The sequence below is a fragment of the Saimiri boliviensis genome, chromosome 7 (genome assembly GCF_048565385.1).
Source record: "Saimiri boliviensis isolate mSaiBol1 chromosome 7, mSaiBol1.pri, whole genome shotgun sequence".
NCBI classification, from domain to species: Eukaryota; Metazoa; Chordata; class Mammalia; order Primates; family Cebidae; genus Saimiri; species Saimiri boliviensis.
The window spans coordinates 100,787,928-100,813,989 of NC_133455.1; the positions used below are offsets into that span (position 1 = coordinate 100,787,928).

General features: G+C 44.3%; 1 protein-coding gene across 1 annotated transcript; it reads left to right on the forward strand.

Moving 5' to 3' along the window:
* The first annotated feature begins 8,362 nt into the window (after window positions 1–8,362).
* On the forward strand, window positions 8,363–21,249 carry AICDA (activation induced cytidine deaminase). Its single transcript, XM_039472100.2, has 5 exons — window positions 8,363–8,453; window positions 15,005–15,152; window positions 17,132–17,402; window positions 18,346–18,461; window positions 19,254–21,249. Exons 1-5 carry the CDS (start codon window positions 8,446–8,448, stop codon window positions 19,305–19,307), a joined length of 597 nt encoding a protein of 198 aa, XP_039328034.1. The 5' UTR covers window positions 8,363–8,445; the 3' UTR covers window positions 19,308–21,249.
* Window positions 21,250–26,062: the final 4,813 nt, after the last annotated feature.

The following is a 26,062-nucleotide window of genomic DNA, read 5'->3' on the forward strand; positions in this document are numbered from 1 at the left end:
CCATGTTGACCAGGTTGGTCTCGATCTCTTGACCTCACGATCCACCCGCCTCGGCCTCCCAAAGTGCTGGGATTACAGGTTTGAACCACGGCGCCCGGCAAGCAGCTTCTTGATATTGACCTTGGCAATGATGTTTTTGGCTATGACAGCAAAACAATAGGCAACAAAAGGAAAAATAAAAAGCAGGACTAAATCAAATGAAAATCTTCTGTGCAGCAAAGGAAACAATCATCGAGATGAAAAAGTAACCTGGGCCGGGTTCGGTGGCTCAAGCCTGTAATCCCAGCACTTTGGGAGGCCGAGGCGGGTGGATCACGAGGTCAAGAGATCGAGACCATCCTGGTCAACATGGTGAAACCCCCGTCTCTACTAAAAATACAAAAAATTAGCTGGGCATGGTGGCACGTGCCTGTAATCCCAGCTACTCAGGAGGCTGAGGCAGGAGAATTGCCTGAACCCAGGAGGCGGAGGTTGCGGTGAGCCGAGATGGCACCATTGCACACCAGCCTGGGTAACAAGAGCGAAACTCCGTCCCCCGCCCCCCCCAAAAAAGAAAAGGTAACCTGTAGGTTAGAAGAAAATATTTGCAAATAGCATATCTGATAAAGGGGTTAATATCTGGCCAGGTGTAGTGGCTCATGCATATAATCCCAGCACTTTGGGAGGCCGAGGCAGGAGGATCACTTGAGACTAGGAGTTTCAGACAAGCCTGGCCACAAAGTGAGACTGCTATCTCTGAAAAAAAAAAAAAAAAAATGCAAAAATCATCTGGGCATAGTGGCTTGTGTCTGTAGTCCCAGCTACTCAAGAGGCTGAGATAGGAGGATTGTTTGAGCCTGGGAGATCAAGGCTGCCGTGAGCTGTGATTGCATCACTGCACTCCCGCCTGGGTGACACAGCAAGACGCTGTTTCAAAAAGGAACAAAAAAGGTGGACAGGGGTTTAATATCTAAACTAGGAATTCATACAACTTAACAGCAAAACAAAAAACACATGTCAACCTAAAATAATCAAAAGGATCAGAATCTAATTTAAATAAAGTTTATTTAAGAACTAAGTTTGCAGATAGTTCATTCAGAAACACCAACTCCAAGGAAATGGAGTCAGTGTTCTGAACCAGGGAAGTTAAAGTTTCATTTATACAGGCAAACCCACAGGAGTTTCTGCACAATTACATTTTTCATACAAGGTTGGTGCACAGTTACAACATATGATTGATTGTAGGCAGTGTTTCTTGTTGGGAAGGGTACATATAGCACCTTTTGCAGAGGGTGTAATAGTCACAGGTTTTCTGTCATCTGGTCTAAGCAAAGCAAGATAACAAAGGAGAAGTTAATCTACAATAACTGTCATTAATAGGCGGGAGGTTTTTGTCCTTGACGTTATTTAATTTTCTCTAGTTATTATACAGGACAAGAAAAATAAAAAAGTGAGTTAATGTATAATTTGAGTAGCAAATGTTGCCACCATATGTGCCTCAGATCACAGTCACATGTCTCTCAAGGCTTACAGTGTTTATGGGATTCCAACAGCTTTTTTTTTTTTTTTTTTTTTTGAGGTGGAGTTTTACTCCAGTCACCCAGACTGGAGTGCAGTGGTGTGATCTCAGCCCACCGCAACCTCTGCCTCCTGAGGTCAAGCGATTTTCATGCCTCAGACTTGTGAGTAGCTTGGACTGCAGGTGTGAGCCACCATGCCTGATGAATTTTTGTATTTTTTTAGTAGAGATGGAAGTTTCATCATATTGGCCAGCCTGGTCTCAAACTCCTGGCCTCAAGAGATCCTCCCACCTTGGCCTCCCAGAGCACTGGGATTACAGGTGTGAGCCACCGCTCCTGGACTGTATGCTTTATTATATCCTTCATTAGCATAATAAACTGGTAAAAGTTAAGTAATTGTTTCCCCGAATTTGTTAAGACAGCTTAGCAAGTTAGTGGAACCCAACACGTGGGTTGTAGGAACCCCAAAGCCGGTTGGTCAGAAGTACAGATCACAACCTGAAATTTGAGATTGGCATCTGAAGTGGGGATGCCATCCTAACATCCCACAATCTGACCCACAATCTGTGAGGTCTGATGCTATCTACAGGTAAATAGAACCAGAATTGAATTAAGTTATAGAACATCCAGTCGGTGTCCACTGGACAACTGCTTGGTGTGTGGGAAAAGACCAGCACACACCTGGTGTCAGAAGTGTTCTGCTGAGTGGTGTGTGAATGTGGAAGAAAAATAGTCAGTTTTTCCTATTATATACTTTTCGTTTCACATTTTACGTTTTGATTTTTTCCTATCTCAGATCTCACACCTGCTAGGATGGCTATTATCAGAGAGACAAAAGAAAACAAGTGTTGGTGAGACTGTGGAGAAAAACGAACCTTGTTACACTGTTGGCAGGAAGGCAAATTGGCACAGACATTATAGAGAACAGTACGGAGTGTTCTCAAAAAAACTAAAAATAGAACTACCAAATGATTCTCAAAAATTTTGATACAGAGCTACCAAATTGAGCAATCCCTCTTTTGAGTATATACCCAAAGAAAATGGAATTGGTGCCTTGAAGAGCTCTCTCTCATATTCACTGCTGCGCTATTCACAATAGCCAAGATATGGAAACAAATTAAGTGTCTGTTGACAGATGAATGGATCAAGAAAATGTGGTATATATATAACAGAATAAGAGCATTCTTCCTCCTTAAAAAGGAGATCTTGCCATCTGCACCAACATGGATAAATCTGGAGGACATTATGCTTAGTGAAATAAGTCAGACGCAGAAAGAAAAATACTGCATAATTTTGCTTACAAAATTTAATATATAGAAGCAGAAAGTAAAATGCTGGGCCAGGCACAGTGGCTCACACTGGTAATCTCAGCACTTTGGGAGGCCGAGGTGGGTGGATCACTTGAGGCCAGGAGTTCAAGACCACCCTGGTTAACATGGTGAAACCCCGTCTCTACTAAAAACACAAAAAGGGCCGGGCGCGGTGGCTCAAGCCTGTAATCCCAGCACTCTGGGAGGCCGAGGCGGGTGGATCACGAGGTCAAGAGATCAAGACCATCCTGGTCAACATGGTGAAACCCCGTCTCTACTAAAAATACAAAAAATTAGCTGGGCATGGTGGCGCGTGCCTGTAATCCCAGCTACTCAGGAGGCTGAGGCAGGAGAACTGCCTGAACCCAGGAGGCGGAGGTTGCGGTGAGCTGAGATCGCACCATTGCACTCCAGCCTGGGCAACAAGAGTGAAACACTCCGTCTCAAAAAAAAAAAAAAAAAAAAAAAACACACAAAAATTCCAGGTACTTGGGAGGCTGAAGCAGGAGAATCACTTGAACCCGGGAGACAGAGGTTGCAGTGAGCTGAGATCATGCCACTGCACTCCAGCCTGGGTGTCAGAGTGAGACTCCATCTCAAAAAAAGAAAGTAGAATGGTGGTTACCAGGCATGGGGAAGTAGGGAAAATGGGAAGATGTTGGTCAAACAGTACAAAGTTGCAGTTATACAGGATTAATAGATCTAGGGATCTATTATACAGCAAGATGACTATAGTTAAAAAATATTCCAGCCTGGCCAACATCGTGAAACCCTGTCTCTAATAAAAATACAAAATGAGCCGGGTGCGGTGGCATGTGCTCACAGTTCCAGCTATTCGGGAGACTGAGGCAGCAAAATCGCTTGAACCTGGGAGGTGGAGTTTGCAGTGAGACAAGATCACACCACTGCACTCCAGCCTGGGCGACAGAGTGAGACTCTGTCTCAAAAAAACAACAACAAATATATGTATATATATATTTTGAGACAGAGCTTATATATATATATATACATATGTATGTATGTAGTATTGGGCCAGGCACAGTGGCTCACACCTGTAATCACAGCCCTTTGGCTGAGATGGGAGGCTTGACTGAGCTGAGGAGTTCAACACCCAGCTGAGCAACATAATGAGACCCTGCCTGTACAAAAAACTAAACAAAAATTAGCTAGGTGTGGTGGTGTGCACATGTGGTCCCAGCTACTTGGGAGGCTGAGGTGGGAGGCTTGTTTGAGCCCAGGAGGTCAAGGCTGCAGTGAGCCAAGCTCATGTCACTGAATACCAGCCTGGGCAACAGAGCGAGACGTCTCAAAGAATAAAAAATTGTGTGCTGGAAATTTTCAAAGACAGTAGATTTCAGGTGAGGTCACCATACACTCATACACATACAAGGTTACTGTGTGAGGAGACTGGTAAATTAACTTGACTGTAGTAACCATCTCATTATGGATATTAAAACACCATGTTGCGCACCTTAAATATATGCTGTTTTTATATAAAATGACAAAACAACCCAATTGTGTGTACCTGTGTGTTATTCTTTTTTTTGAGACGGAGTTTCGATCTTGTTACCCAGGCTGCAGTGCAATGGCGCGATCTCGGCTCACCGCCACCTCCGCCTCCTGGGTTCAGGCATTTCTCCTGCCTCAGCCTCCTGAGTAGCTGGGATTACAGGCATGCGCCACCATGCCCAGCTAATTTTTTGTATCTTTAGTAGAGACGGGGTTTCACCATGTTGACCAGGATGGTCTCGATCTCTTGACCTCGTGATCCACCCATCTCGGCCTCCCAAAGTGCTGGAATTCCAGGCTCGAGCCACCGCGCCTGGCCCTGTGTGTTATTCTTTTGAAAAATGGATGAAAATGTGATAAAAGCCCAACTCACATCTGAGGATACCACTTAAAGGGATGAGACTTCAAATGCCTGCACGTTCCGGTGGACACTGCAGATGACTTTGGAGTCTCCATTCTGCTCCGTCCTAGAAAACTGAGACTGCCAAAGGCAACTACTGTTTATGATCTTGCTGGTGCCCTGAGGAATTTTTTCAGCAATAATAATTTAGACAAGGCCAGGTGCAGTGGCTCGTGCCTGTAATCCCAGCACTTTGGAAGGCTGAGGCAGGCAGATCACTGGAGCCCAGGAGTTCGAGACCAACTTGGTCACCATGGCAAGGCCCCATCTCTGACAAAAAATACAAAATGAGCTGGGTATGGTGGCACGCGCCTGTAGTCTCAGCTACTTGGGAGGCTGAGGCCGGAGTGTCTCTTGAACCCAGGAGGTCAAGGCCTGCAGTCAGCCATGTTCACACCATTGTACTCTAGCCTGGGTGACAGAGAGAGACCCTGCCTCAAAATAATAATTATCATATAATTATTAGAAATAATTATAATTAATGCCTATAATCCCAGCACTTTGGGAGGCCGAGGTGGGTGGATCACGAGGTCAAGAGATCGAGACCATCCTGGTCAACATGGTGAAACCCCGTCTCTACTGACAATACAAAAATTAGCTGGGCATGGTGGCACGTGCCTGTAATCCCAGCTACTCAGGAGGCTGAGGCAGGAGAATTGCCTGAATCCAGGAGGCGGAGGTGGCGGTGAGCCGAGATCGCGCCATCGCACTCCAGCCTGGGTAACAAGAACGAACTCTGTCTAAAAAAAAAAAAAAAAAAAGAAAGGAAGAGATAATTAAAATTATTATTTTGAATCTCATGGCTAATCAAAAAATAGTAATTTAGACAGACTATTTTACTTGTCTTTAGTTTACTTAAGAGCATATTTTAGGGCCGGGCGTGGTGGCTCAAGCCTATAATCGCAGCACTTTGGGAGGCCGTGGCGGGTGGATCACGAGGTCAAGAGATCGAGACCATCCTGGTCAACATGGTGAAACCCCGTCTCTACTAAAAATACAAAAAATTAGCTGGGCATGGTGGCACGTGCCTGTAATCCCAGCTACTCAGGAGGCTGAGGCAGGAGAATTGCCCGAACCTGGGAGGCGGAGGTTGTGGTGAGCCGAGATCGCGCCATTGCACTCCAGCCTGGGTAACAAGAGCGAAACTCCGTCTAAAAAAAAAAAAAAAAAAAAAAAAGCATATTTTAAGTGATAAGTGCTAAAGAGAAAAATAATTTAGGGCATGGAGGCAAGAGAGGGTCAGAATGGTGCGATTTTGTTGACGTGAGTAGGACAAGTCTCAAATACTACATAGTGTTTGAATAAGACATAAAATACATGACGGTGTGAGCCACAACCATACACAGAAAAGGAACATTTCAGCGGAGGACCCTCAAGGGCAGAGGCAGGAGTGTGTGCTCTTTCCATGGGCAAGGGACAGAATGGAGGGCGGTGCAGCCTGGGATTGAAGCAGGGCCGATGTAGGCAGGGCTTGTGGGCCGTCTCGGGCTGCTGGCCTACACTGAGAGAATGGGAAGCCGTGGAGGGTTATGACAGGGGAGTGATGTGACCTTAAATGTTCCAGAATGAATACTCTAGTTGCGGTGTGGAGAACAGACTGTAATCGAAGACAGGGAAGGCAGGAAGACCAGCTGGGAGGCAAAATGCAATAACCCAGGTTGCTTGACCTGGAGGTGGTGAGGACTGGTCAGTTTGTGGATTTATTCTGGAAGCAGAGACAAAAGGATTTGTTAATGGAGTGTGCATGGAATTTAAAAAGAGAGGAGTTGAGAGACACTCTGCCCAGGTTTTGCCAAGCAATTAAAAGAATACTGCTGTTGCCGGGCGCGGTGGCTCAAGCCTGTAATCCCAGCACTTTGGGAGGCCGAGGCGGGTGGATCACGAGGTCGAGAGATCAAGACCATCCTGGTCAACATGGTGAAACCCCGTCTCTACTAAAAGTACAAAAAATTAGCTGGGCATGGTGGCATGTGCCTGTAATCCCAGCTACTCAGGAGGCTGAGGCAGGAGAACTGCCTGAACCCAGGAGGCGGAGGTTGCGGTGAGCTGAGATCGCGCCATTGCACTCCAGCCTGGGTAACAAGAGCGAAACTCCGTCTCAAAAAAAAAAAAAAAAAAAAAAAAAACAAGAATACTGCCGTTTATTGAGATGGGGAAGATGGCAAGAGGGGCAGGGAAGGCAGAGAACAGGCTCTCTGTTTTAGACATGTTTGAGATGCTCAGACATCCAAATGCAGATTTGGAGAGGGAAGCTGGACACACTTGTCATGAGTTTAAGGAAGAGGTCTGATACGTTTGACTGTATCCCCACCCAAATCGCATCTTGAATTGTAGCTCCCACAATTCCCACGTCACGGGAGGGACCCAGTGGAAGGGAGTTGAATCATGGGAGTGGGTCTCTCCCATGCTGTTCTCATGAACAAAATCTCATACAATCTGATGGTTTTATAGAGGAGAATTCCCCTGCACGAGTCTCTCTTGCCTGCCACCATGTAAGATGTCCCTTGCCTTTCCACCACGATTGTGAGGCCTCCCCAGCCGTGTGGAACTATGAGTCAATGAAACCTCTTTCCTTTATAAATTACCCTGGCTCAGGCAGGTCTTTATTAGCAGTGTGAGAACAGACAAATAGATGGCCCAGGCTAGGGTTATTGATTTGGGAATTATCAGGATATAGATGCTATCGAAACCTTGGGGCAGGAAGAGAACAGGGACCCTAGCTGCATTGCTCACCATTGCATCCCTAGCGCTCAGCATAGTTTCCATTATGCAGCAGGCATGAAGTGTCTACTGAGTGAATAAATAGAATGCATATGGTCTACAGTAGGAGAGAGAAATACAATATTTAGTAGACCAAGTTCTATAAGAGCACAAAATTAAAGTCTTTTATTTGAGGATCTTAGCCTGTTTTCCAAATTCAGTGCAGTCAATTAGACAGTGATTCTGTCTGGTGAAATAAGCATTTTTGTCTTTTGGAGGACCACTGCTGATTCTGACTCCAAATTAAGGATTTTTTTTTCTAAAAAAGATGGCTCATGCAAAAATCACTCTCTGGTGTAAATATCTAGTCTTCAAGCAATTCTTGTAAAGCAATCAGAAAGAGAAAAATCCATGGTTTAGGAGGCAAAATTTCTGTGTTCTAAATTCTACGTAACAGTAGTTCCTTTGCTTAACTGCAAAGTAAGAACGGTCAGTGCCTGTCTCTACTGAGATTCAGAGATATTGTGGGAATATGCGGGAATAGAGGCTTTTAAAGCGCTCTTGTTAGAACACCACAAGAAGCTAGTTAAATGATCTTTAATGCCATTTACATAAATATTACCATTCTCACTGTGCTTTTAAAGATATTTTGTGTTATCATGATTCTAATTTAAGTGTCTACTGTTACTGCCTCCTGATCTTTGCTAGCTATGGAGCATGGACTGGGCTTTCAGAGCAGGAGCCCTAGAGGAACTTAAACAAGCAGAGCTGCCCTCAATCATTTAACCCATGTGACTCTGCCTATGACGGCCCCACCCATCTTCACTGGATCCAAATCAGGAGCAAGGCCGTTGGGGTACCTGGTGGGGGTGATGCTGTCAGGGGAGGAGCCCAAGAAGCAGGCTCAAATTTGAATGTGAAGGGCCAGTGCACTGTCAGGCAGAGGCAGAGAGGCATCATTCATTGAGGCAAGATTTCTCTGGTCTGACACTTTCAGGGGGCCAACGAGGACAGCCTGCACACCGCTATGGACAGGTAAAGAGGCAGTGGTTGCACGGGCTTTCCTTTCAGAGCAAATCTGAGTAACGAGACTGGTAGCTATCCCTTTCTCTCATAGAACTGTCTGCCTTGTAAGATCAGCTTGGTCAATACGCGTATTTTTTTTTTTTTTTGATCTGTCTCCTTTTCTTCTATTCAGATCTTAAATGCTGTCAGCCCAATTCTTTCTGTTTCCGACTTCTCTCGATTACTTTTTCATTTTGCAAAAGAAATCGTGTGTACAATGTGCTGATCTGTCCTGAGATTTGCACCATGGTTGAAACTAATTTATGGTAATAATATTAACATAGCGAATCTTTGGAGACTCAAATCACGAAAACGTAACAGCACTCCTGTACTAAAAACAGTAGTGGGAGTTTTCATAATAATTTTGTAAATATTCAACAATAAAACAACTTGAAGACACACTTTCCTAGGGAGATGTTAAAAATAATTTAGCTATAGCATCAAAATTTGTGCTTTTTAGAAATGCCAAACATTCTAAATTAATTGCTTGAAAGTCACTATGATTGTGTCCATTATAAGGAGAAAAATGCATTCAAGCAAGTTATTTCATGTTGAAGACCCAATTGTTAGGCAGCTAATGGCCCTTTGACTATTAACTAACCTTTCCATTTGTTCAGACAGAGCTTAACTTACCTCTGAAGTGTGACTTTGGTTAAGGTCCTCACAAAGTCTTTATGTGCAGCTTTTGATAACCTGTTGTCATAGAATTTATTCTGTTCCCACATTTATGATTACTATGAATGTATGAGAATAATACCTAATCCATATACTTTACCTCCATTTAATTCCTTTATAAAGAACTTACATTACAGAATAAAGATTTTTTTTTTCTTTTATCTTTTGATTTTTCTTACAGAATAAAGATCTTTTAAAAAATATTTTTTCTTGTAAAGACAGGGTCTCACTCTCTTGCCCAGGCTGGTCTCTAACTCCTGGCTTCAAGCAATCCTCCCTGCTGGGCCTCCTAATGTGCTGGAATTACAGGCTTAAGCCATCACACCTAGTGTAAAGAATGAATATATATTTTTTTGTTCTGAGATGGAGTCTCCCTCTGTCACCCAGGCTGAAGTGCAGGGGTGCAATCTCAGCTCACTGCAACCTCTGCCTGCAGGGTTCAAGCAATTCTCCTGCCTCAGCCTTCCAAGTAGCTGGGATCACAGGTGCACGCCACCATGCCCGGCTAATTTTTTGTATTTTTAGTAGAAACAGCATTTTACCATGCTGGCCAGGCTGGTCTCAAACTCCTGACCTTGTGGTCCGCCTGCCTCAGTCTTCCAAAGTGCTGGGAATATAGGTGTGAGCCACTGTGCCTGGCCAGAATAAAGATTTTTAATGGAGGATTTAATGTTCTTCAGAAAATTTTCTTGAGGGCAAACAATGTCAAATGTCTCCTCAGTTTACAGTGAGATTTTGAAAACAAGTCTGAGGTATAGGTCCTGGTGAAGGGTCCATTGGAAATACTTGTTTTATCGAAGTAAAATGCAAAGCAAAGTTAAAACCAGCAGTTGAAATTCAGAGAAAGACAGAAGAGGAGAAAAGATGAAATTCAACAGGACAAAAGGAAAGAATGTCATCATTCAGGAGGAGACTATCCGTAGAGCTCATTAGTGATGGCAAAACCACTTCGTCAGGATTATTTTTAACCCGGTTGTTTCTGATTTACCCGGCTGGGGCTGCAGCGAGGTTCTGCCTCAGGGAGCGCAGCTGTGCAGAACAGCTGTCAGCCGGAAGGTCTCAAACACTCCCTCGGCAAGTCCTTCCTACCCAGGAGAGAAACCGTGAGAACAGGGAGCTGGAAACAGGCCTCTAACCAGAGAAGGGAAGTAATGGATCGACGAAGTTAACTAGCAGGTTAGGATCATGCGATTCATTTCACTCTGACAGGTACCATGTGCAGAAACAGGGCAGGCCTATTGTATTTTCATGTAGAGTAGGACCCAAAAGTCCACTGAAGTCCTTTATCTATGCCATATGCTTCTTATCTATACTTCCAGGACACTTTTCCTTCCTTATGGTAACAGGTTCCCTCTCTCTCTCTACACACACACACACACACACACACACACACACACACCACCCAAGGTGCAGGTAAAAAGATGTAGTTTCCTCTGCCTTTCTCATCTATAACCAACCCAGGAGGGTGGGTTAAATATAAAAGGGATTTATTGGTAAGAGATGATGCTTAATCTGTTTAACATTGGGCCTCAAAGAGTGAATTTATTTTCTTTTTCCTCTGTACTTATTAGGCACCTATTACGTGTTGAGCTTATATATACACAAAGGGTTATTATATGCTAATATAGTAATAGTAATGGTGGTTGGTTCTCTGGTAATTAACATAAAAATTATCGTTTTAAAATAAAGCTAATTATTATTGGATCTTTGTTAGTATTCGTTTTGTGTTTTATGTTTTTAATTTTTTTAGAGACAATCTCACCCTGCTGCCCAGGCTGGAGTGCAGTGGTGCGATCACAGCTTGTCTGCAGTCTTGAACTCCCAGGCTCAAGAAATCCTCCTGCCTCGGCCTCCCAAAGTGTTGGGATTACAGTCGTGAGGCCTTGCATTTGCCTTAGTATCCATTTTGGATTCCAGCCAAATATGCATTTTTAATTTTAAAATAATATAGCTAATTTTTACCTTCCATAATGTGTAGACTGGTAATAAATCTAGTTTGCTGCCTAAGGTTTAAAGTGCTTTCCAATAAGCTTCATGTATGATGAGATATTTAAATTGAAACAGATGGCCTGGTGTGGTGGCTCATGCTTGTAATCCCAGCACTTTGGGAGGCCGAGGTGGGTGGATCGCTTGAGCCCAGGAGTTCAAGACCAGCCTGAGCAACATGGCAAAACCCTGTTTTTACAAAAAAATTCAAGAATTAGCCAGGTGTGGTGGCACGTGCCTGTGGTCCCAGCTACCAGGGAGCCGAGGCAGGGGAACTGTTGGAGCCCAGGAGGTCAAGGCTGCAGTGAGTCACACTTGTGCCACTGCACTCCAGCCTGGTGACTGAGCAAGATCTTGCCTCAAAGGAATAATAAGAAAAACCAAAAAAATTAATTGAGACAGCTACAATGAGCTGCTGTCCTAGATGATCAACTTAATTCGGTTGATATTTCGGTAGTTAACTTTTAAAGTTAGGGTCTATTACCTGTATTACATTATTAAAATCATCAATTCTCAATGCATAGCCACACAAAGACTGGTACATGAAAGTTCATAGTACCTTTATCCACGAAAGCCCTAAAGTAGAAACCATCCAAATGTCCATCAATAGGTGAATGAATAAACAAAATATGCTACATCCATGCAATAGAATACCACCCCTCAGTACAAAGGAACGAGCTGCTTTGGGATGAATCCCAAAGTCATTATGCTAAATGAAAGAAGTCAGACATGAAGGAGGAGATAAATGTACGCTATTCAAAACTCTAGAAAATGAAAGTAACTTACAGAAAGCAAGTCAGGGCAGGCAGAGTGGCTCATACTTAATCCCACCACCTGGAGAGGCCAAGGTGGGAGGATTTCTTGAACTCAGGAGTTCAAGACCAGCCTGGGCAACACAGTGAAACCCCATTCTCCACAAGAAAAAAAAAGAGAAAAGAGAGAGCAAATCAGTGGTTGCCTTGTTGGGAGGGGAGGAATAAACTCTGGTGGGGTAAGGGTGGTGATTCAGGTTCTGTATTCTGACTGTGGTAGCAATTTGGGGTGTTTATACCCAACAATATTCGTAGAATTGTTCATATTAAATGGGTGAAGTTTACTGTATGCAAATTATACCGCAATGTAAGAAAAAATAATGAGTAAGAAAAGTTTCAATTCTCTTGCTAGCAAACGTTATTCAAATTCCTGATCCCTTGACTGGCAAATTCTCTGCACTTCTGCCCAATGCCATTAGGTGGCAGCACTAGCTCCACAAATGGGATAAACGCATTTCTGGAAAAGTCTAGGGACAAAAACCAGGGACCATTTGTGCTTTCATATCAACCACGCCGTACAGCTTGTGTTGCTGTCTGCAGCTACACTGGGGACTCTTGATTTCTTTCAAGAAGCTTGGGTTACCAGAGTATTTCCATAAATACTATTCAAGTTAGTGCTTCTGATATGCAAGACACTCTGCTAGGAGCCAGGAAACAGAGGAGGAGAAATCAGTCACTATGCAGGAACCACCTAGCAAGATATTTAGATTATGTTGCTTAGTTAAAAAAGCAGCAGAGGCCGGGCGTGGTGGCTCAAGCCTGTAATCCCAGCACTTTGGGAGGCCGAGGAGGGTGGATCACGAGGTCGAGAGATTGAGACCATCCTGGTCAACGTGGTGAAACCCCATCTCTACTAAAAATACAAAACATTAGCTGGGCATGGTGGCGCGTGCCTGTAATCCCAGCTACTCGGGAGGCTGAGGCAGGAGAATTGCCTGAACCCAGGAGGCGGAGGTTGCGGTGAGCCGAGATCGCGCCATTGCACTCCAGCCTGGGTAACAAGAGTGAAACTCCATCTCAAAAAAAAAAAAAAAAAAAAAAGCAGCAGAGTGCAAAATCACACATGCAATCCGTATAATCCAAATCATGTAAATATGTACCATAGAGAAAGACAAGAGGAATAAACCCAAGAATCTTAACAGCCATTGTCATTAGACACTATTACGATTATTAGACACTGCTATTCTAGATTAAAAACATCTTTAATATTTTTAAATTTAGAGCTCTTCTGTTTTTCCATGGTATTCAAGTTTGACAGCAATCAAATCTTCTTCTTTTTTTTTTTTTTTTTTTTTTTTTGAGATAGAGTTTTGGTCTGTGGCCCAGGCTGGAGTGCAATGGCATGACCGAGGCTCACTGCAACCTCCACTTCCTGGGTTCAAGTGATTCTCCTGCCTCAGCCTCTCGAGTAGATGGGATTACAGGCGCCCACCACCACACCCGGCTAATGTTTGTATTTTGAGTAGAGATGGGGTCTCACCATGTATAAGAGCAATACCTGGCTGGGTATTGCTCTTATACATTAAAAAATAGGCCAGGTGCAGTGGCTCATACCTGTAACCCCAGCACTTTGGGAGGTTGAGGTGGGCAGATCACTTGAGATGAGGAGTTTGAGACTAGCCTGGCCAAAATGGTGAAACCCAATCTCTATTAAAAATACGAACATTACCTGGGCATAGTGGTGGGTGCCTGTAATCCCAGCTACTCAGGAGGCTGATGGGGGAGAATCCCCTGAGCCTGGGAGGTTGAGGCCACGGTAAGCCAAGATCATGCCACTGTACTTCAGCCTGGGCAACAAAGTGAGAACCTATTTCAAAAAAAAAAAAAAAAGAAGAGGCCGGGCGCGGTGGCTCAAGCCTGTAATTCCAGCACTTTGGGAGGCCGAGGCGGGTGGATCACGAGGTCAAGAGGTCGAGACCATCCTGGTCAACATGGTGAAACCCCATCTCTACAAAAAATACAAAAAAAAAAAAAAAAATTAGCTGGGCATGGTGGCACATGCCTGTAATCCCAGCTACTCAGGAGGCTGAGGCAGGAGAATTGCCTGAACCCAGGAGGCAGAGGTTGTGGTGAGCCGAGATCACGCCATTGCACTCCAGCCTGGGTAACAAGAGCGAAACTCTTGTCTCAAAAAAAAGAAAGAAAAAAAAAAAGAGAAATTTAGGTTGAGATCCAATTGTAAAAAAGTGGCCTAAACACCACATTAAAGAGTTTGTAGTTTATTCTGCAGGCAGAAGAGAACCATCAGGGGTCTTCAGCATGGGGATGTCATGGTGCACCTGGGTTTTTGTGAGATCATGGTGGTGACAGTGTGGAGAATGTTATTTTGGAGGGACTGGAAGCAGGGAGACCAGTTAAGAGGCCAGCACAACAGATAAGGCGGAAGAAGATGAGGGCTTGGACCAAAGCAGAGAACAGAGCAAACAGAGAAGATATCAATTCAAGAAATATTTGGGGGTTTGAATTAGCACATTTAGATAATTAATTAACTAGGAGGACTGAGAAAGAAGAAATGAATCAAGGATGGTTCCAAGCTGCTAGCCTGCTTACCTGAGGTTGTAAAATCAGGAGGGGAGGCAGATTAGGACAGGGGGCAGTTGAGGAATATTGTTTTGATCATTTTGAGTTTGAGGTACAAGTTGGACACTTAGGTAGAGGCTGGAGGGAAAAATCTGAAAATATAGTTACGGGACTGAGGAAGAAGTTTATTTTATTTTTTGTTTTGTTTTCTTGTTGAAGAACAAATTTAATGGTAATTCCAAGTCATCAGCCTCTAGAAGACAGTGGCAGGAGGTAACCGTCTTGTGGGTGAGGGTTTGGGGTCCTTGTTGAGTATCTCTCAATTGGCCTTAAATATAAGCAGGAAAAGGAGTTTATGATGGATCGCTCAGTGAGTCTGGGTATGACTTAGGCATTCAGCAGAGGAATCCAGAGAATCTTCTCTGGTTTAGCCCAAGAGACGATTTCTTTAAAAAGTTGAAGGAAAATACAGAGTGACCAGATAAGGAACTATTCTCTTGCATTTCCTCTCCCAACTCTCACCCACAGCCTCTTGATGAACCATAAGAAGTTCCTTTACCATTTCAAAAATGTCCGCTGGGCTAAGGGTCGGCATGAGACCTACCTGTGCTACGTAGTGAAGAGGCGGGACAGCGCCACTTCCTTTTCACTGGACTTTGGTCACCTTCGCAATAAGGTATCAGTTAAATACGGCTTTGCAAGCCGTTTAATGGTCAACTGTGAGTGCTTTTAGAGGCGCCTGTTGATGGTATTCCTTCCATCCTTTTTTCACTTGTGTCTCTATTACATTTCTCAAATCCCTTTTTTCTTTCTTTTTCCATGTCCATGCACCCATTTTAGACATGGCCCAAAATATGTGATTTAATTCCTCCGCAGTAATGCTGGGCACCCTAATGCCACCCCTTCCTTCAATACCAGGAACAACTGCTCCCAAGCTTGCCACCCGCTGCCCTCTCCTCGGCCTTTGAGATTAATCAGGCTGAAAGCATTTTGATTTGGGACGGTATTATCAGCTTGTTCAAGCAAACTTTTTTTTTTTTTTTTTTTTTTGAGACAGAGTTTCGCTCTTGTTACCCAGGCTGGAGTGCAATGGCGCGATCTCGGCTCACCGCAACCTCAGCCACCTGGGTCCAGGCAATTCTCCTGCCTCAGCCTCCCGAGTAGCTGGGACTACAGGCACGTGCCACCATGCCCAGCTAATTTTTTGTATTTTTTTTTTTTTTTTTTTTTGAGACGGAGTTTCGCCCTTGTTACCCAGGCTGGAGTGCAATGGCGCGATCTCGGCTCACCGCAACCTCCGCCTCCTGGGCTCAGGCAATTCTCCTGCCTCAGCCTCCTGAGTAGCTGGGATTACAGGCACGTGCCACCATGCCCAGCTAATTTTTTGCACTTTTAGTAGAGACGGGGTTTCACCATGTTGACCAGGATGGTCTCGATCTCTCGACCTCGTGATCCACCCGCCTCGGCCTCCCAAAGTGCTGGGATTACAGGCTTGAGCCACCGCGCCCGGCATTTTTTGTATTTTTTTAGTAGAGACGGGGTTTCACCATGTTGACCAGGATGGTCTCAATCTCTTGACCTCGAGATCCACCCGCCTCGGCCTCCCAAAGTGCTGGGATTACAGGCTTGAGCCACCGCGCCCGGCCTTCAGGCAAACATTTTAAATGTGAAAAACAAATTGTCTCCTAAGCATTTTTGAAAATTAAGGAAGAATAATTTGGGAAATAATTAACAGTGACTGAATTCTGTTTTCCAAATGATTTCCCTCCTACTCTCATGAATCGTAGGCCAGTGAATATTCAACATGGTGATCCCCAGAAAAGTCAGAGAAGCCTCTGCTGATTGATTAATTAAATTGATCTTTCAGCTACCCGAGATAATTACATTTCCAAGAGACTTCTTCACGAAAATCCAGATGGGTTTACATAAACCTCTGCCATGGGTATCTCCTCTCTCCCAACATGGTGTGTCCTCTAGTCTTGGTGAAATCTCAGTGAAGCATCCATGGGGTGGAAGGTCATCATCTGGCTCACTGTTTGATAGTCACATTACCATGCAATTTTCTTTGCCTGCATTTGTATGAGTATATCCCAGTCTCCTTCCTATTTGATGACATGACACATTCTATTTCAGAAGGCGCTGATTTTACCAAGCGCTTTCATTTCCTTCTCCTGGCAGTGCCCATGACTTCTCTTACAACACCCAATCTGTCTGCTTTACCCAAGTCGACTTCCTGTTTTCAGATCCTCCCAACTGGTCCTCATAAGCTGTCCTACCTCCACCTAGTGGTCCCGGTGTATTTCCACAACGTTACATCCACGGGTACTTCCGGTCATTTTTCTTCTCAAAAGGCGCAAAAAGCTACTTCATAGACACCAGTCTTCACGGAGGTGGGGTCACGCCGCTGCCAGCTCAGCGCCCTTCACCTGCCTCATTACACCAAAACACACAGCCTTCCTCCAGCCGCGGGCCTAGCGCCGCCGAGGGTTCAGCTCCACGTGGTGCTGCGTTCTTGGGAGCAAGCGGCTTCCCTGTGTAACACAAGGACGACAGTTGCAAGCACCCCTAAAGATCACTGTAGGAGAGCATGAGTAAGGCCCCCAGAACCGCAGTCCAAGTCCGTGAACTTCCGCGGGGTCCTCTCTGTCTTCCCAGAACGGCTGCCACGTGGAACTGCTCTTCCTGCGCTACATCTCGGACTGGGACCTGGACCCCGGCCGCTGCTACCGCGTCACCTGGTTCACCTCCTGGAGCCCCTGCTACGACTGTGCCCGACACGTGGCCGACTTTCTGCGGGGGAACCCCAACCTCAGTCTGAGGATCTTCACTGCTCGCCTCTACTTCTGCGAGGACCGCAAAGCGGAGCCCGAGGGGCTGCGGCGGCTGCACCGCGCTGGGGTGCAGATCGCCGTCATGACCTTCAAAGGTGCGGGGGGCCTTCCGCGCAGGCGCAGTGCCGCGGCCCGCGGGTGGGGTGAATGAATCAGTCCGTGGGGAGTGCAGGGGAACACGTGGGCGGGGACTCGGGTTCACTTTTGGAGCCGAAATTAAAGATAAGAAGTAGAGAAAAAGGCCGGGCGCGGTGGCTCACGCCTGTAATCCCAGCACTTTGGGAGGCCGAGGCGGGTGGATCACGAGGTCAAGAGATCGAGACCATCCTGGTCAACATGGTGAAACCCCGTCTCTACTAAAAATACAAAAAATTAGCTGGGCATGGTGGCACGTGCCTGTAATCCCAGCTACTCAGGAGGCTGAGGCAGGAGAATTGCCTGAACCCAGGAGGCGGAGGTTGCGGTGAGCCGAGATAGCGCCATTGCACTCCAGCCTGGGTAACAAGAGCGAAACTCTGTCTCAAAAAAAAAAAATACAGGCCGGGCGCGGTGGCTCAAGCCTGTAATCCCAACACTTTGGGAGGCCGAGGCAGGTGGATCACGAGGTCGACAGATCGAGACCATCCTGGTCAACATGGTGAAACCCCGTCTCTACTAAAAATACAAAAAAAAACTAACTGAGCGTGGTGGCGCGTGCCTGTAATCCCAGCTACTCAGGAGGTTGAGGCAGGAGAATTGCCTGAACCCAGGAGGCCGAGGTTGCGGTGAGCCGAGATCGCGCCATTGCGCTCCAGCCTGGGTAACAAGAGCGAAACTCCGTCTCAAAAAAAAAAAAAAAAAAAAAAAAGGAGAGAAGAATGCCCAAAGTAAAATAAATAAATAAATAAATAAATAAATAAATAAATAAATAAGTGAATGGCTCGGAGACAAGGTCCTGAGGAAATGAGAAAATGGGGTCAGGCCTTGCTTTCTTTTCCCTGGATTTGGAACCTGAAATACCTTCCACCCTCATATCCTCACCATTTTTTTTTTTTTAAGATTATTTTTACTGCTGGAATACTTTTGTAGAAAATGGTGAAAGAACTTTCAAAGCCTGGGAAGGGCTGCATGAAAATTCAGTTCGTCTCTCCAGACAGCTTCGGCGCATCCTTTTGGTAAGGGGCTTCTTTGCTTTTTAAATGTTCTTTATTTCTGTATAGTCTTGTTTTGGAGCTTCATATATGTCTCATATTTTCTTATTGTTTAATCATTCTGTTTTCATCTAATGAAAACTTTATTTCTGGCCGGGCGTGGTGGCTCAAGCCTGTAATCCCAGCACTTTGGGAGTCCAAAGCGGGTGGATCACGAGGTCAAGAGATCGAGACTATCTTGGTCAACAAGGTGAAACCCCGTCTCTACCGGAAAAAAAAAAAAAAAAAAAAAATTAGCTGGGCACAGTGGCAGGCACCTGTAGTCCCAGCTACTCGGGAGGCTGGGGCAGGAGAATTACCTGAACCCAGGAGGTGGAGGCTGCAGTGAGCCGAGATCGAGCGAAACTCCGTTTAAAAAAAGAAAGAAAGAAAGAAAACTGTATTTCTCCACCACATCAGTTTTCCCTCCCCCGTTTCACCCTTCAGAGCCCTCTGCTAAGCTTCCTTTCTGTCCCTTTTCTTTCTTTTGTTGTTTCACATTTTTAAATTTCTGTCTCTCCTCCGGGTTGTGTTTCCTTCCCGGTCAGAATTCTTTTGTTCTTTTATCTCCCTTTTTAAAAATGTATTTATTTATTTATTTATTTAAACAACAACAACAACAACAACAACAAAAAAAAAAAAAAACCTCTTTCCCGATTTACTTTCTTCCAAAATGTTACAAAGTCATTCACTCCGTTTAGAAGCCTCGCAGGCCCCGCCAATCCCCGATCGAGTTTTGAACCCATTGACTCAGTTTGCCTCTCTCTTTCTCTACAGCCCCTGTATGAGGTGGATGACTTACGAGACGCATTTCGAACTTTGGGACTTTGATGGCAACTTCCAGGAATGTCACACACGATGAAGTATCTCTGCTGAAGACAGTGGATAAAAAACGATCCTTCGAGTCTTTTTCTTCTTCAACTCTCGCTTTCTTAGAGTTTAGAGAAAAAAATATTTATATATGACTTTTGTAAAAGATCTATGTCTTGAAAATAGAGAAGGAACACAGGCCCAGCCAGGGACATGCAGCAACTGGTGCAGTTTTAAATGCAACATTGTCCCCTACTGGGAATAACGGAACTGCAGGGCCTGGGAGCGTCCAGAGTGTCAGTGTTTTTCTATGACTTTCAGACAAAAGGAGAGCAGAAGGTAGATCCTAAAAAGCATGGTGAGAGGATCAAATGTGTTTATATCAACATCCTTTATTACTTGAATCATTTGAGTCGACAATGGTGCTAGTGATCGATTTTTCTACTCTTTTCCCTTGACATTTGCTTTCCAGTAACACGAGCTCTTCCATCAGGCCATGATCTGTAGAACCTCCTAATGAGAGTGTCTGTATGATTGTGACCCCAAACCATCTCTCCAAAGCATTAATATCTAAGCATGTGCTGTACGTTTTAATCAGCTGAGGCATGTTTTCATGTTTGTACAAAAGAAGATTGTTTTGGGTGGGGATGGAGGTATAGACCATGCATGGTCACCTTCAAGCTATTTTAGTAAAGGATCTTAAAATGGACAGGACGACTGTAAAGAAGACATCCTAATAATGGGTTGATATCTCAAGTAGCAAATCTTCTGGAAACACAGACTCTTTTAAGGACGTCCCTAATTTAGAAAGGCCCACAAACTTCACATATCATAATTAGCAAACAATTAGAAGGGAGTTGCTTGAATGTTGGGAAGAGAAAAATCTATTGTCTCTCATGGGTCTTTTAATCTCAGAAATGCCAATCAGGTCAAGGTTGGCTACTTTCTGTATGTGTGTGATGCTTCTTCCAAAGATATGTTAACTATATGAGAGAATTGTGACAAAACAAAATGATAAAGCTGGGATCCGTCGCACACACTTATAGTTCCAGCTGCTTGGGAGGCTGAGAAGGGAGGATGGCTTAGAGCAGCCTGGACAACATAGCAAGACCCTGCCTCTTAAGAAAAAGACAGAAAGGGCTGGGCGTGGTGGCTCACGCCTGTAATCCCAGCACTTTGGGAGGCCGAGGCGGGTGGATCACAAGGTCAGGAGTTCGAGACCAGCGTGACCAACATGGTGAGACCCCGTCTCTACCAAAAAGACAAAAATTAGCCAGACGTGGTGGCGGCGCTTGTAATCCCATCTACTCAGGGGGCTGAGGCAGGAGAATAGCTTGAGTCCGGGCAGCGGAGGTTGCAGTGAGCCAAGATTATGCCATAGCACTCCAGCCTGGGCGACAAGAGTAAGACTCCATCTCAAAAGAGAGAGAGAGAGAGAGAGGGAGAGAGAGAGATTGAGAGAGAAAGAGAATAATATTTGAGAAAGAAGAATGGGAAAGAATTGCAAGGAAATTGTGCTTTATTCAATGAAATGTAAGGAGCCAATAGGGGGTCCCTATTTGTCTCTGTTGGTGCCTAGTTGTCCCTAAAACTGTCTTTGATAGTGAGAACATATTCAGAACAACCACATTCCTGTGCAGTTATGACCCAGCAACCCTTGCAATAAAGATGAACAGATCCATTGAGAAACTTGTATGCACAATTGTCTTATTTTAATCTTATTGTACAGAAGTTTGTAAAAGAGTTAAATGTTAAAAATTATTACTTCATGTGTTCATTTATATATTATATTGTGTCTAATGATATTTTTATTAACATGATTTCCTTTTCTGATATATTGAAATGCATTCCCCAAGCTTCATAAATTTATAACTTTAGAAATGATTCTGATAATAACGTATGTAATGGTGACGTTGCGGTAATGGTGCTGTGAAGCCGTTTCTCTTGATTTTTAGTAAACTTTTATGGCAGCAAATTTGCTTCTGGCTTACTTTCAATCAATTAAATAAATGATAAATAATTTTGGAAGTTTTGAAGATAAAATACCAAATAAAACAATATAAAAGTGAGGCCGGGCGCGGTGACTCAAGCCTGTAATCCCAGCACTTTGGGAGGCTGAGGCGGGTGGATCACGAGGTCAAGAGATCAAGACCATCCTGGTCAACATGGTGAAACCCCGTCTCTACTAAAAATACAAAAAATTAGCTGGGCATGGTGGTGCACACCTATAGTCCCAGCTACCCGGGAGGCTGAGGCAGGAGAATTGCCTGAACCCAGGAGGCGGAGGTTGCGGTGAGCAGAGATCGCGCCATTGCACTCCAGCCTGGGTAACAAGAGCGAAACTCCATCTCAAAATAATAATAGTAATAATAATAATAATATAAAAGTGATTAATATTAAGTTAAAATAAAAAGTCAGTGTGATGGAATAAGCTTGAGAGTCTAGAACAGGCGTCCCCAAACTTTTTACACAGGGGGCCAGTTCACTGTCCCTCAGACCGTTGGAGGGCCACCACATACTGTGCTCCTCTCACTGACCACCAATGAAAGAGGTGCCCCTTCCTGAAGTGCGGCGGGGGGCCGGATAAATGGCCTCAGGGGACCGCATGCGGCCCACAGGCCATAGTTTGGGGACACCTGGTCTAGAAGTTAACCCATCTGTAGTCAACTAATTTCTCACAAGGGTGTAAGGACCATTCAATGGAGAAAAAATGGTCTTCTCAACAAATGGTGCCGAGCTACTTGGCTATCACATGCAAAAGAATGAATTTGAGTCTGTACTCCACACTATATACAACAAATCAAAAATGTATCAAATACCTAAATATTAGAGCCTAAATTATAAACTCTTGGAAAGAAACATAGGTGAAAATTTTGATGACTTTAGATTAGGCAACAATTTCTTAATTATGACACCAAAAGCACAAGCAACCAAATAAAAAAAAAAAGTTGAACTTCATTACAATTAAAAATTTTTGTGCAGGCCGGGTGTGGTGGCTCAAGCCTGTAATCCCAGCACTTTGGGAGGCTGAGGCGGGTAAATCACGAGGTCAAGAGATCGAGACCATCCTGGTCAACATGGTGAAACCCCGTCTCTACTAAAAATACAAAAAAGTAGCTGGGCATGGTGGCGCGTGCCTGTAATCCCAGCTACTCAGGAGGCTGAGGCAGGAGAATTGCCTGAACCCAGGAGGCGGAGGTTGCGGTGAGCCGAGATCGCGCCATTGCACTCCAGCCTGGGTAACAAGAGCGAAACTCCGTCTCAAAAAAAAAAAAAAAAGTTTGTGTATCAAAGGACACAAGTAAGAAAGTGAAAAGACAACTCACAGAAATGAGAGAAAACACTTGCAAATCATGTATTTGATAAGGTTGTGATATATATATGTTTTTTCCCATAGTTCCTGGTCTATAACCCCTCCACCCTCATTACAGTCATTTGTTATAAGGTTGGATACTTTAGGCCTCAGAAGCAAAACTGTCTATCTGACCTTCTCTTGCTCCCCTGTCTCTGGTCCCTCATTCTCCCCTCAGGCCAGTCATAAAAACTAGAATCTCTTTTTCACAGGGCAGTCATAGAAACCAGCCCCTCCTTTCCCCCAAACCAGTCATAAAACCTAAAAATATTACTCTAATTCCCCATCCTTTCCATATAAAAACTGGCTATAGCCGGGCGCGGTGGCTCACGCCTGTAATCCCAGCACTTTGGGAGGCCGAGGAGGGTGGATCACGAGGTCAAGAGATCGAGACCATCCTGGTCAACATGGTGAAACCCCGTCTCTACTAAAAATACAAAAAAGTAGCTGGGCATGGTGGCGCGTGCCTGTGATCCCAGCTACTCAGGAGGCTGAGGCAGGAGAATTGCCTGAACCCAGGAGGCGGAGGTCATCCATGTCTACAGAAAAATACAAAAACAAAAAAAATCCCAACTCATCGGTGTGGTGGGATGGGTAGCATACCACAACTCTTGGGGGACAGAAGCTTCTGTACTCAGGGCCCTTCTAGACTTTGTCCTATGTGTCTCTTCCTCCGGCTGTTTATTTGTGTCCTTATCCCTTGTAATAAACCAGTAAACATTAAATATTTCCCTGAGATCTGTGGGCAGTCCTAATGAATTAATCAAATCCATCAAAGGTCCTGGGAACCTCAACTTGAAGTGACTGGTCAGAAGTTCCAGAGGCCTGGACTTGTGACGGGTGGGAGGGAGGGGATGATCCTGTGGGACTGAGCCCTCAACCTGTGAAATCTGCCACTATGTCCACGTAGATGGCATCTGAATTGAACTGGAGAATACCCAGTTTATGTCTGCTGCAGAACAGATTGCTTGCGTTGATTACAGAAGTCTTCTGTGTTGATGGTTTTGTGGTATGAGAACAGAGGGAAAAACAGTTTGTGTATTTAGTTCTACTCAAGAGTCTAATATCCAGAACATATCAAGATCTCTTAGGTTGGATACAGTGGGTAACATCTGTAATTCCAACACTTTGGGAGGCTGAAGAGGAGGCATTGCTTGAGCCAAGGAGTTCAAGACTAACCTGAGATGGTGAGACCTATCCCTACAAAAAATTTTAAAAAATTAGCTGGCCAGGGTGCTGTGAGCTTGTGGCCCCAGATATATGGAAGGCAGAGGCAGGAGGATCTCTTGAGCCCAGCAAGCCGAGGCTACAGTGAGCCATGTTCACACCACTGCTCTCTAGTCTAGGTGACAGAGCAAGACTCTGTCTTTAAAAAAAAAGGAAAGAGAAGAAAACTCTTATAATTCAATAACAAAAGGCAAACAACCTCATTTAAAAATGGCCCAATGGCCACTTAAGAGACTTAAGTAGACATTTCTCTAAATATTTACAAATGGCCAATAAGCACATGAAAAGATGCTTGATATCATTCGTCACTAGAGGCATGTAAACTAAAACCACGAGATACTACTTTATACCCACTGGGGTGGCTATAAACAAACTAACATACACACAAACCCAATTATGAGTACTGTAGAAATTGGAACCCTCATATACTGGCTGGTGAAAATATAAAATGATACAGCAGTTGTGAAAAACAGTTGGCAGTTCCTCTAGAGTTAAACACAGAAGTACCATACGACCCAGCAATTCTACTCCTGGGTATAAATCTATGAGAATTAGATATGTTTGTCCAAACAAAAACTTGTACATGAATGTTCAAAAAAGCATATTCATAATGGCCAAAAAGTAGGCACGCCATCAACTAACGAATAGATAAACAAAAGGTGGTATATCCATACAATGGAATTTTATTCAATCATAAAAATGAATGAAGTGCTGATACTTGCTACAACATGGATGAACCTTGCAAACTTTGTGCTATGTGAAATAATTTAGACACAAAAAGTTACTCCTTGCATGATTCCATTTATATGAAATGTCCGAAATAGGAAAATCCATGGAGACAGAAAGATTTGTGGTTGTCATGGACTGGAGGGAGGGGAAATGAGGAGTGTCTACTTAATGGGTATGAGATTGTTTATATATATTTATATATATATATATATGTATATTATTGCATTTTAGGTTCTGGGACACATGTGCAGAACATAGGTACATACATGGCAATGTGGTTTGCTGCCTCCATCCCTTTCACCTATGTCTGGCATTTCTCTCTATGTTATCCCTCCCCAACTCCCTACTCCCGGCTCAACTTCGGCAGTCTCAGGATACAAAATCAACGTGCAGAAATCGCAAGCATTCCTATACACCAATAACAGACTTAAAGAGAGCCAAATCAAGAGTGAACTCCCATTCACAATGGCTACAAAGAGAAGAAAATACCTAGGAACAGAACTAACAAAGAATGTCAAGGACCTCTTCAAGGAGAACTACAAACCACTGCTCAATTAAGTAAGAAATGACACAAACAGACGGAAAAACATTCCATGCCCACGGTTAGGAAGAATCAATATTGAGATTTTTTGTTGTTGTTGTTTGTTTGTTTGTTTTTGTTTGTTTGTTTTTGAGAGGGAGTTTCGCTCTTGTTACCGAGGCTGGAGTGCAATGGCGCGATCTCGGCTCACCGCAACCTCCGCCTCCTGGGTTCAGGCAATTCTCCTGCCTCAGCCTCCTGAGTAGCTGGGATTACAGGCACGCACCACCATGCCCAGCTAATTTTTTGTATTTTTAGTAGAGACGGGGTTTCACCATGTTGACCAGGATGGTCTTGATCTCTTGACCTCATGATCCACCCGCCTCAGCCACCCAAAGTGCTGGGATTACAGGCTTGAGCCACCGCGCCCGGCTTTTTTTTTTTTTTTTTTTTTTTTATGAGGGTGATGAAAATAGTCTGGAACTAGATAGCAGAATTATATAAAAATTTTAAAAGTCAGTATGACTTTTTTTTTTTTTTTTGAGACCGAGTCTTCACCTAGGCTGGAGTGCAGTGGCGTGATATAGCTCACTGCAATGTCCGCCTCCTGGGCTCAAGTGATTCTTGTGCCTCAGCCTCCTGAGTAGCTGGGATTACAGGTATGTGCCACCACACCTGGCTAATTTTTGTATTTTTAGTAGAGACGGGTTTTCATGATGTTGGCCAGGTTGGTCTTGAACTCTTGGCCTCAAGTGATCTGTCTGCCTCAGCCTCTCAAAATGCTGGGATTACAGGAGTGAGCTACTGTGCCTGGCCTGTCACTAAGCCTTAGAAGTCAAACAAACCTAAATTTGAGTTCTGGTTCCATGTGACAATGGGTTATATAGTTACCCTCTCTGAAGCCTTAATTTCTTTCCCCTCGGTAAAATGGGTCGTTAATATTAACAT

Bases quoted from the DNA above. Each gene is read 5' to 3' on its own strand.
- AICDA (XM_039472100.2), top strand. The intron at 15,153-17,131 runs GTATCAGTTAAA...CTGTCTTCCCAG, and splicing joins TTGGTCACCTTCGCAATAAG to AACGGCTGCCACGTGGAACT. The intron at 18,462-19,253 runs GTAAGGGGCTTC...CTTTCTCTACAG, and splicing joins AGCTTCGGCGCATCCTTTTG to CCCCTGTATGAGGTGGATGA.